The following is a 12595-nucleotide window of genomic DNA, read 5'->3' on the forward strand; positions in this document are numbered from 1 at the left end:
AAATCAAAATCAATGTCATTGTTTTCATTTTAGATTGATTTCAAATTATTCCTTGTTTTAACAATTTTTTCTGTTTCCAAACAGTTTATTCTAACTTGAACCGTCGTTTGGAGAAAGGGGAAAGGGAGAGGTAGTTTCGAAGAGAAAGCAGGGCTGTGTTTCTGAAGTCTGCTGAGGTCTTTAGACCTCTTCTGCCGAAAATTTCAAGAACTTCGGCAAAATGCTCCGATTGAAAGAAATGTTGAGCATCAATATATTTATTTTTTTGATAGGTAAGTTAATTATTATAGATAAATGAGTCTCTTTTCCTTGCAAAATATACTTTTGATCTTGTTTACATTTCTAAACTTGTTTACTCTGCCGATCCTGAACGGCTGTGTTTAAAAATTTAATTATACATATTAATAAATGTAATTAAAAGGAGTTAACTTTCAGAAAAATTATTAATTTTGTGAAAATCCTATAGAAATTAATTTTTATGATTATCATTTAGTATCTTATTGTTTTTCTTAATTTATAATTTCTACTTTTTTTTTTTTTGCATTTTCAAGATTTTCTAAAAATGTTTAAAAAAGTATTATAATTTAAATATTTAATAAGGTGTGATTCCATTAAAAATCTTAACGAATGTAGCTATTTTAAATAAATTATAGCTCCCAATACAAAATTTTTCGCCTAACATATAATAAATAATTCAATTATAAATAACCTTTAAATTGTTTTTATTTATGCATTAAGATTGTGTATGAAATAATTTCCCGAAATATAAATAACTCCATTTATACCTATATATATATATATATATAATTTTAATTTTTTTGCTTTAGTTATAATTGCTCATTGTTTTATAGCTCATATGCTTCTATATAACTGTTATTTAACTTAAAAAGCAAATGTAGTAAATTTATATACAGAAATTTATTAATAAATATACTTATAATTGAAGTTTGAATGGAAATATTGCTTCCAATTTGAAGAGACAACTTTCGTATCGTGATCTGCAGAATCTATCCTGATCGAATCTTGGCAACTTCTTGGCAGTGGTCCATGTGAAACTCAAACAAACTTCACAGAAGGGGGACTAATTGAAAGAGCCCTCCCTGGGAAAATGTCTACATGTTATTTTAAAAAAATTACAAGACTAAATTCCCTTTGATGTCTTGGTGATTGATTGGTGTGACGATGATGATATAAAAATATTTCCAATTTGAACTAATTTTTATATTTTATTTTTTGCAGATTTGAAATATATTGTTCGTTGATTAAAGGTTTAATATATTTTGACACGTTTAAATTTTTTTGTTCTAATTTTTATGCAGTTTAATATATTTTAATTTTTTGTGTTGTTTTATTTACCCTGTTAAGTTGCTTTTTATATTTTATTTTATTTAAATGTAATTAGCTTTTCTTGGTAATTGGCTTTTCTTTTTTATCTTGAATTCAATTAACAGTGTCCCATGAATATTTTGTTTATTGAAAGGTCACTATTTGGTTAAAAGAAAAAGATATCTATCAAAAAGTTCTTTTAAGCTTGAAGTAAATACATTTCCTTATTTAAATCTCAAAATGAATATTTTGCAATTTTTGAAAGAAAGAAAAATTCTTACATGGGAGATTTCCGTTTCTATTTTATTTATTTGTCTATTTTAAAGTTAATAATTTGCATGCTTCTTCTTTTCATTATTTCTTCGGATAACCTTACATTATCAATTAATTTGGACATTAACCCACTGGGGGTTCACAGAAAGGCCAAAATTGGAAGAATGTTTTTCCCCTATACCCCATATCCCAAAGGTTGATTTTTGTTTATTAAAATTATTTTAATTTTATGTCTTAACAAATTATTTTACATTTTTAGCCTTTTCAATGTAAACATTAAAAGAGATTTCCAAAATGTTAATTGTTAAGTTAATAATTTTAGAATTAATTTTAAAATATTGCTTTAGTTTTAGTGGCCTCTGAAGATGGTCATTTGCGAGGAAGAGGTGATAGGCGATGGACTGACAGAGATAGAGAGAGAGGTATTCAATTAATACAATAATACTGTTATATTTTAATTATTTTAACAGAAGATACTGTTATATTTTAATTCCTGTTTTTAACATTTATGTTACTCACATATGTTGGTTTGCCTTAATAATGACATTGATAAATTTTGTTTTCTTGATGAGAAAATTTCTTGTTGATAGATCGGAGCACTATAGTATATCCATTTTTGTGCTTTATTCAGATTGTTTAGCTTTAATCATGTTATTCACAAAGTATATCCTTTCTTCATTTAAACTTTCATTCATTTCAAAATACTGTGAATCTGGACTAAAATAAAAAATATTCACATTAACGTAACCAGTATATTTAATTTCATTATTCTATCACTTGCAGTATAATTGTTTATAAATTTATGGCAATGTTTTTTTATTTAAAATATGAGTAGTACAATTTTTCACTGTTTTTTTTATAATATATTCAATAAATATATTAATATATTTCTGATTTTTTTAATCCTTTTATGTATTTTAATCACAAATGTTTATTACTTATTATAAAAGAATGTAATGTAATGTGAGAAAAAAATGTTATTAAATCTATTTTAAAACTTTTAAAAAGTATTGAATATAAGTTTTTTTTTTGTGTGTAGTCAAAAGTAAATTTTAAATGTAGATAAAATCCTTATGTCATTTCTTTAATTTTGTTTGATCATACACTTTCCACAAGACTAGACATTGTCTTTTTAATAAGAAAATAAATAAATAAATAATCTTCATATTGAATGCTTGCACACACAAAATTAAAGAAAAATAATTTTTTTTTTTTAAGTAGTTAATATTTTTATGTTACTTTAGATAGGCTTTTAATCTATAATCAAGTTTTTTAATGGAATGTTATTTGCATTACTTAACATTTACAATTTATTTTAATTACAAGGTTATTTGCAATTCGTTAGGTTAAAAAATATGAATTTGCATTTATACCTACAATACTCTAAAAATTATTAAAATTTTTTAACTGACTATTTGTCTTTCATCAATAATCAATTGACTTATTAATTGAACCTATTTTATTCTAGAAGGATTGTATGAATGATTCCAACTGTTTATTAAGCAATATTTTTGCCATTAAAATTTAGTTTTTAAAATTAGAAGAAAATTATTAAAATTTTTTATAAATTGTATTGTCAGTAGTTAATATTTACACATATTATTTTTCATTTCTTATTACTATACTTAAATTTGTATAGAGCTCAAATAAAGTTGGTATAATTTATTATTTTATAAGTACCAATTAATTTATTACCAATTAAAATGTTGTTGTAATCCAAGATCTCAAAATGTATATTAAGTTTTTTAAATTAATAAAATTAACAGAGTGCAGAATTAAATTTGTGTATTTTTTTCATTCTAAAATCATATCATTTTCATTCTATATGGTTTTTATTTTTAGTGTAATAAAAAAATGAGATGCTGCATTTCTCACATTCTTTTTGCTCTAAAATTAATTATTGTAACATAACAACTAATTCTATCTTGATTTGTACAATTATTTTTATTTTTTGTGTGTTGACATGTAAATTTGGAAATGTATTAATGTTATTGCAATTTTAATCAATTTTATTATTTGCTATTAATCTGTCCTAAAATAATTTGAAAAAAATTTTACCAAAATTTTTTTCGTTGATTAACGAATCTTTAGCAAAATTTTTCATTTTGTGAAATTGAATAAGTATATTTATAATCTCTGTAAAGCATGATTCTTTTTATTTAATTATCTTCAGGAGTTAAGACAAAATTATTTATATTTAGTTGATCCCTATATAGTTTATAGATTCATGCTTAATTCAATGTTAAAGTTAGTATTTTCACCATCTATTTTTTATTTTAGTTTTATTTGTTTATATATTAACATATTTTGAAAAATTTTACTTGGTGGCTTATAAAAAAAGAGGAGAAACCTCAGAGTAGAAAGTTGTCTTACCTCATTAACTTTATTTTTTTTAAAATTAAAAACCAGTTGTCTGGCCTGAAAGCTAAATGTTCATTTATATGTCAGTATTAAAAAGTGAAATATCTTCAAATAAAATTATTATAACAATAAAATTATATAAATTTAAAAAAAAATTTGATGCATACTTCAGTATTTATGTTATTATTCTATAGGTACAATGAGAATACCATAATTATAATTTTGTTGTATGTTTTCTGTTGAAGTTTGTGCTTACGCTTCTTCCAAAATTGACCGGATTTAATAATATATCCCTCTCTTGAAGAAGTTTTCCTTTTTATCAAATGGTGTAATATTAAATATCTCTTTTAAATTAATATTATTTCATTTCATTAACTCTTGAAACATATTGTTTTTTTTCTTCTAATTTAACAAAAATTGCTTATATTGGTTCTTTTGTACACTATAATTTTTTTAGTAATAATTATAATTTTGAACTATTTAATTAAAACAGATCTCACTTTTGTAAAATAAAATTCAATGAAAATAAATATTCTTTATGCAGTTTTTTGACATATTATAGACAATGAAAGTTTAGGTGTTTCATCATTAGGAGACTTCATATCATGCTTCAAGTTCGTATGGAGATCATCAAGCGTAAAACAGTTTGTTGAAATATCTTCATATTTTTGAATAATTTTATAGCTCTAACTTTGCTGGGGAAATGGACTGAATTTGCTTATATCTTATCTGTTATCGTTAAACGGTAATAATTCTTAAAAATACTACAAATGGAATTAACAAAGCTTCTGAAGGATTAAGCTAAAATTCTAGCGTCTAACTACAACTGATATCACATGACTGCTAACAAGGACTAACCACCTAACGACATTTGAAATGTTTAACCATATTTAAGAGAAAATTTTTTGATGTTAAAAATAGATCTGATGCAAAAAGGAAAGGTTTTGGAACTTGAAAAGAAGTTTTTTCTGTGAAGGATAGAGACCTGATGTTGAAACTAAAACCAATGTTATTGTTATAAATTTTCAGCATTCCTTCCTTCCTGTAAGCATTGTTGCATTCATAGTAGCTTTTGATTATTTTAATTATATTTTATTAAATTGACATTGCGTGTTTTCAGATTGACTTGTAATTATTTTAAATTCATTGAGCATTTTAAAAATAAATCAAAATGTGTCACAACTTAGCTACAGTTTCTAACGAAGCAAAAGTCTTTTATTAAAACATTTCACTGAGTTAGTGAAATCCTCATGTTCTTTACAAAAGTAAAAAATTTTAAAGCCATTATTGTATTATTTGAAAGTAACTGTATAATTTTTAAAATGATCTTTTTTCATTTTTAAATAAGATTATAAGTACAGATTAGCATAACTGAAACCATTGCAGATAATGATGTCATTAGACTTAATAAGGAAGGCAGATTTTAAGAATGTACTGATCAAGTGTTAAGAAAAATAATTTTTTCCCTTTTCTTTTGAACAAAAATGTTACAGAGTTTTGGGTTTAAAAAAATGGATTATTTATAATATTGGGTGGTGTTGGCGACTTTGATTTTTTTTAGGTGTCATGGCAACCTTAATTTTTTGACCTCTACTTTTATTTTTTCTGGAAACATTAATTTATAGTCCTTAAAATAAAAATATAGATTTACATTATAGATTACTATTTAAAAAAAATTCTTTCCTCCTAATGTTTTGGAAAAAAAATCTTTAAAATTGTTTACTTGTTTAAATTTTGGTCGATATTTATTTCTTAATTTGTCATTTATTTATTTCTTAATTTTGAAAAAGCAAAGTTACATTCAAAGGGTCATTATATCAGAGAAATTAATAGTAATCTGAAGCTCTACTTCCCAAAAATTTTCATTTAGAAATATTGCCATTAAATATTTTCAAGAAAATACAATTAGGATTGTGGTTTAATCTTAGCTTTCACAATACCAATTTGTGAAAGTCAGAGTTTTATTAATAATAGTGTTTTTATGTAAAAAATTTTTTTATATAAACTTTACAAAAATTTATATGCATCTAAACATTGTAAAAGTAACTGTAAGGAACAATGTTTTCAAAAATAATAAAATAAGTAAGGGATTTATGCAACTACGTATTTAGGTAATTCTTTAAGAAAATTGATTGAAAGCATCCTGGCAAATCTAAGATAAAGTATCCAAAGTACTGTCAATCCTTGTTTGCCAAAAATGATAATCAATACTATGACTATACTACATAAACTATTACTACAAGTATATGCTGCATTAGAAGTTATATCAGACTTCATGTACTTTGGAGTGAAACTTAATATTTATACACATAATGTAATTAATAGTATGCCCCTTTCACATGAAAAATACCTGATTGAAAAGCCAGTTCAAAAATAAACTTTTACTTAAATTAATTTAATAAATTGTTTTTTTTAACAAAAGTTTTTTTCAACAGTAAGTTTTTCAAACAAAATTCCTTCAATTTTGAAATAAGATTTTCTTTATTGTATTCATTTAGTTCCTTTTATTATTTAAAGTTTATTCTACTGTTTGTGTTGGATACTGCAGAAGTCCAAATATTGCTAAATAATATAGTTATCTTTTTCTTAATAGTTGTGTTGCCAATTGGCATAAATGAAATAGTGATGTTTATTATTGTATTTCAGTCTTTCCATCTCAAAGTTTTTCCCCTGTCCATGCCTGTGAAGAGTCAAGTTGTTACCCTGCAACTGGTAATCTCTTGATCGGACGTGAGAAATATTTAACAGCCTCTTCTACTTGTGGAACTAAAAGAGAAGAAAGATTTTGCATCGTCAGCCATTTAAAAGAACGGAAAAAGTGCTTTAAGTGTCACTCAGTTCCTGAAAATAAAGATATTCCCAAGTTGTACCACGGCATCGAAAATATAGTTTCAACGTAATTTAATATGTTTTGTTACATTTATTTGTTTAATTTTAATAATTATGAATTTTTAGTAAAATCATAATAATCTTTGATAAAATGACGCTTGATAATGATTATGGTTCAATAATATTTTAATATTCAAATTCTTCTACTCCTTCTCCTATCCTAGCACTTTAATTAGTCTCAAACAATATTATAACCTATTTTTTCCCCCTTTTAACTGTTGCCTGCAGCTTTGTCCATGCTGAAGTACTTTGATTTCAGTGGTGACTAGTATCAAGAGATGTCCAAGATATTGTCAAAGTTTTTTATGGATTGAATTTTAGTAATGATTTAAAATCTGTCAAACCACCAAAAGTATGAGTTTCGGGCACTTCAGCAGAATGTTAATATGTATCTTATGTTCATATCATAAAATCTTTTGTGTGAAAAACCTTTCAAATTTCAATGAATAGTTTAAATTTTCAATCTTGTGTCAATTTTTGAAGTACACTTGTCAACAGCAATTTCTAAAATGAAGCAGACTTATCAAATTACAGCAGCTGCAAACAAACTAAGAGAATGTGAAATGTGTGAAGTTAAAAAACGTATCTGTCAATAGAAGACTTCATTAGCTAAAAAAGAAAAACCATGACAAAAAAAGAAAAACCATGACAAGCTTCACACGTTCAGCATAGGTGCCTATTATCAAGACCCATCAACACATGAATGATGAGAAAAAGTTTTTCTCTCATTCTATCTGTTTTGTTTTTGTCATTCAAGTATTGGCAGGTCTTGATAATGAGTGACTGCTTTGAGCCCTCGAATCATGTTGATCTCTTCTACCTTAATTTTTGAAGCAAGTTAAACTTCCTATTCACAAGTGTGAGAGCTTTATGTTACTTCACCTTGAAATACTCACGTTAGCAGCAGTCCTTTAGATGAAGCAAACTTATAAAATTCTAGAGAGTATCAACAGAATAGCTCTTTTAACAGACCCAAAATAATTAGTTTGAGTAAAAGTTGAAAAAAAAGAGCAGAATAGAATTATGTTCTGTGAAAGGCTCTGGCTCACAAAGGGTTGTCATGCCAATAGAAGAAGAAAAGTTGAAAGTGAAAATTCTTAAGTGAACAATTAATGAAACTACAAAACTGATTAAGTTATAAATGCGAGAATTTATTCCATGTATTCAAAAAGCAAAGTCAATTTCAAATGAACTAAAACAGGAATCATTAGAAAAAGAGCAAAAATTACTTTTAAGACAATAATCAAAAATTTATATCATATAAATTAAGTAACCATGTAACAGAACTTAAAAGTGCTATTAAGCTGTAATTAAAATATAATTAAAAATAAGATGCCACTAATATTTCCCATACAGAAATCTGTGCTACTCAATGGTAACACCATTGAGTAGCACAGATTTCTGTATGGGAAATCAACCAAGTTGCTCCCAAAATTTAGAGTTTAATGTTTAAATCAAAAACTATCAAAAATTCCCTTCTTTTTTTTATGATAATAGATAAAGTTGTTATTTTGCTTTATATTTTCTGTTCAGTTCTCACAGTTATATTTCAAACTACATAACTCATTTAAATAGCAGCTCGGTTCTACATTTTTGTCAAGTAACTACATGGGCAAAATATCTTACCATTTTAAAAATAATATCATTAAGAACAACAAGAAATGCAGAAAGTGTTTAATTTTCTATTGAAATAAATAAAATAAAAATTATGTAATCATTAATTATTAGAGTGCTATTATTTATTCTACTTTTCATTTGTGCAAGAAATAAACAAGTTCTTTTCTGATAAAAATTTTTTTGTGTCATATAATGCGCAAACTAGTTTCTAGTTATTATTATAGTTCTAGGCATATACAGCATGTGTTTCTTATTTCATTATGTACTATGTATTATTGTTATCAAAATAAGTGATTACTAAGTATTTTACTTTTTATATTATTTATTTTAGTTAATATTCTATATTCTTTTTGTAGAATTGGTAAAAAATTTAGAGGACCTCGAAAATGGTGGCAATCGGAAAATGGAGTGGAAAATGTATATATACAGCTTGACTTAAACAACAAGGAGTTCCATTTTACTCATTTAATAACAACCTTTAAAACATTTCGACCTGCAGCCATGTTGATTGAAAGGTCTCATGATTTTGGAGCTACCTGGAAGGTAATTTCAACTCTTTAAACCTCAGCTTATATATTGACTTAACAAAAGTAGACGTAGCCATATAAGTGCATCGAACTCTGAAGTAGCCATGGGACAGTTTAAAATAAAAACAAGTGTGTTTTAGAGTTAATGAAAGTTACATAAATTTCTGCTTTGTCTTTTTTGGCACCTGAGCCTTCTTCATTCATGATTTGGCATAATTGTGAATTCATGACAGCGGATGACAAGAAGGATTGAAATTGATTTCTACAATTAATTTGATGCTCTATAGTTTTCTTCTAGCAGCTAGTGCAAAGTATTCCTCATGTTGTTACACTCAGTAGCCTTTTGTTAGAACATTGCAAAATAACTCAATTAAAATAGGAAACATATATATTAAGCGTTTTTTTCTTGATTTTTTTTTTTTTTTGCCAAAATGTTCAATCATCATTTTTAGAAAAGTAATTTTACATTAAGTAATTTTCTGTATTTTTACATTTTTGAAAAAAATTCTTGCTTTTGTAGCTATTATGTTAAAAGATTTTCTCAGCTACTTTTGAATCCATTTTCATCAGTTAAAGTAAATTTTTAAGTAAAAGTATATTTTAAAAATTATAAAAATACAAAAATGTTCACTATTAAATTACCTATGCAAAATTATTAATATCATAATTTTATAGCCTTAAATTTTTGAGAAAAAAATTCTGAAGGAATTCTAAAATTTAGCAAGTGCTGTTTTTCCTTGCCTAATCCTTTTCTGAATAATTGTTGAAGGGACAGAGTTTGTTTTTGAAAATTATTTAAATAGCTACTGCTGCCTCAAATCCCATGGAGTTTGCTCTTGTAATCATATTGCTAAATGAATATGTCGCATGTAATATTTAACCAAAAATATCAATATCAATATAAATGTTTAATTTTTATTAATTTTTTTTGTATCATAATTTCTATTCTCTTAAATTTTTTTACGTTAGTACTTATTATTCATGTATGTTTCATTAAGGTCTACCAATATTTTGCCTATGACTGCAGTGAATCTTTTCCTGGTGTTCCTCGAGGACCTCGACAGAAGATCACTGATGTTGTTTGTGAATCTCATTATTCAGGAGTAGAACCATCTACAGAGGGGGAGGTAAGTGAAATACTTAAAAAGTGTAATTTCTAAAGGATTTAATGTTTTTCATGAAAAAAAATTTTTTTGTTGATAAAGATAATTTTCAACTAGCTACCTTTACAGGGCTATTAATTATTATTTTAATATTTCAAATGAATTATTGTACCTTTAAATTGTTAAGAATAAAATTTTTAAGCCACTTGACTTATTGCTTACCTATTTAAGTTTGCTTCTAACTAAATTTATAATTGTATATTAGTAATAAGCTATTTTTACTGGACTCTCAAAGGCTGTTTTAAAAGATCATGTTAATAGTTTACATCTCAAATGTAAAAATTTTAAATTAGGTAACTAAAGCTGAAATTTTGCATTTGAACTATAAATTTAATTGATATTTTTAAAAAAATTGAGAGTTTTTATTTTTTAACTATGGTAACAGTGTTGTTTGATTTGTAGTTAAAAATTTGAATTTCTGATTAACTTTTATTATTAAAACATTTTTTATGCTTAATTATTTAGGTTATCTTTAGAGTCTTACCTCCGAACATTCCAATTGATGACCCATACAGTGCTGATGTTCAAAATTTGTTGAAAGTTACTAATTTAAGAGTCAATTTCACGAAACTTCATACACTCGGGGATAATCTGTTAGATTCTCGAGGTGAGATCAAAGAAAAATACTACTATGCTGTTTATGATATGGTTGTAAGAGGAAGTTGCTCGTGCTATGGCCATGCCAGTGAATGTGTACCAGCACCCGGAGATCCCATAGGTTCAGGAAATCATGATATGGTATGGTTGTATACTTAGATATCGAATGAAAAATGTATTTAATTTTATTGTAAAAGAATACAAAATATTTAATTCTATAATAACAGAACTTTCTTTGAAAGAAACACGCAAAAGCACCAGAAATTTTCAAAAGAAAGAATAGTTGAAGCAATAGAGAAAAAATTCCATTGTTTTTTATTTCCATTGTTTTTTTTATTTAATTTCAACTAATTCTTGTGAATAATTTATAATTTATCGACTCATTTTTGTAACTTTTTCTAGGAATTAAAGACTAGAATTTTCCTACATTATAAAAAACATTTTGATGTATATGTAAATATGGTACATTTTTCATCTTCCACTGTTTCTTTTCTACAATTATAAATGTTTTATTATAAATAATTTTGTTGGAAGAAGACTATTTCTAATAAACAGTTTTTATGCATTAGCAAAACATTATCTCTAAGTGTTGTGTTTCATCTTTAAAAGCAAGATGTATATTATATTGTTTTTTTTTAATTTTTTTTTTATATAGGTTCATGGTCAGTGTAAGTGCACCCACAATACTAAGGGTCCCAACTGTGAGGAGTGCGAAGATTTTTACAATGATTTAAAATGGCGTCCAGCCATAGGAAGACAAACAAATTCTTGTAAAAGTATGTATTCAAGATGATTTTTTTTCCATTTTTCACAACAACTTGCAGTATTCCCATTAATCATGTTTCTAAGCATTATACCTTTTAATATATATTTTCAGATTATACAAAAGGGGTAAGGTGAATATTTTTGAATAATTGGTGTTGCTATGTGTTTTGTATGTATAAATATATACTCACTGAAATAAACAGTTTTAACTCAAAAATGCATTTGATTTCTTTTTACAAATTGAAACGCATGCATACTTTTAAAGAAATTACTAAGAACTATTATGTTTCATAAGTAAGCTTTATCTCAGTTACTTTCTGTATTAAAATGGTTGCTCAAGAAGTAAAAATTTAATTTTGTGTACAATAATGTGCTGTACAAGCTCAAAATTAATCTTTACAAAAAATTATAATTCAGTTGGTTAAATGATCATATGAAGAAAAGGAATAATTTTTAATGAAAAAAGTAAATATGCTTAAGAAACATTTTATAAATTACAAAGATCTTTGTAATTTATTCTATAGATTATTATAATGTTTGTGATTAACAGCTATAGGGAGTTCTAATATATCTGAATTTCATAAGATCTGACAGTATTATATAGATTACAACGATTTTTGTAATTTATAATATAGATTACAACAGTCTTTGAGATTTATAATATAGATTACAATGTTTGTACGTAGCAACTGTAGTGTGTTTTAATATATCTGTATTTTATCAGAAGAAATTCTTTTCAACTCCAAAAACTCTAGTAGCTTAATTATGTGAAAAAAATATGATAATGATATAGTAAGAAAGCCTAGATAACTCTGGCATGTCGATGAAATCAATTTCAAAATGGGAAAGGCAATCAAGGATAAAAACGTAAAATTGATAATTGTGTAGCGCTTGAATTTGAATTTTTTTCACTGAATTTTACAAGGGTTATTTAGTCAAGGGGTCATGAAAAGTTTTAAAGCAAGCTTTCATGAGCCATCAATTTTGTTACTTTGTGATAGAAGAGAGAAAGGTATATATATATATATATATATATATATATATATATATATATATATATATATATATATATATATA

The 12595-nt window shown here is 25.4% G+C and overlaps 1 protein-coding gene across 2 annotated transcripts in view; it reads left to right on the plus strand.

Annotated features, from left to right (window-relative positions):
• The window catches only part of LanB1 (laminin subunit beta-1), a 62853-nt gene that overhangs the window by 2228 nt on the left and 48030 nt on the right, over positions 1-12595 (plus strand). The window contains exons 1-8 of one of the 2 annotated variants that reach the window (XM_071184324.2): positions 117-272; positions 1947-2021; positions 4882-5004; positions 6607-6856; positions 8823-9009; positions 9992-10120; positions 10622-10894; positions 11409-11529. In XM_071184324.2, the coding sequence (XP_071040425.2) occupies positions 8968-9009; positions 9992-10120; positions 10622-10894; positions 11409-11529 (565 nt within the window). In that variant the 5' untranslated portion in view covers positions 117-272; positions 1947-2021; positions 4882-5004; positions 6607-6856; positions 8823-8967. Of the gene's footprint in view, positions 1-84; positions 273-1946; positions 2022-4881; positions 5005-6606; positions 6857-8822; positions 9010-9991; positions 10121-10621; positions 10895-11408; positions 11530-12595 lie in introns of those variants that run through there. The other variant, XM_071184323.2, reaches the window with a different exon arrangement.

The sequence above is a fragment of the Parasteatoda tepidariorum genome, chromosome 10 (genome assembly GCF_982258835.1).
Source record: "Parasteatoda tepidariorum strain Cologne lab strain chromosome 10, Ptep-v5.0, whole genome shotgun sequence".
In the NCBI taxonomy this organism is placed as follows: domain Eukaryota; kingdom Metazoa; phylum Arthropoda; class Arachnida; order Araneae; family Theridiidae; genus Parasteatoda; species Parasteatoda tepidariorum.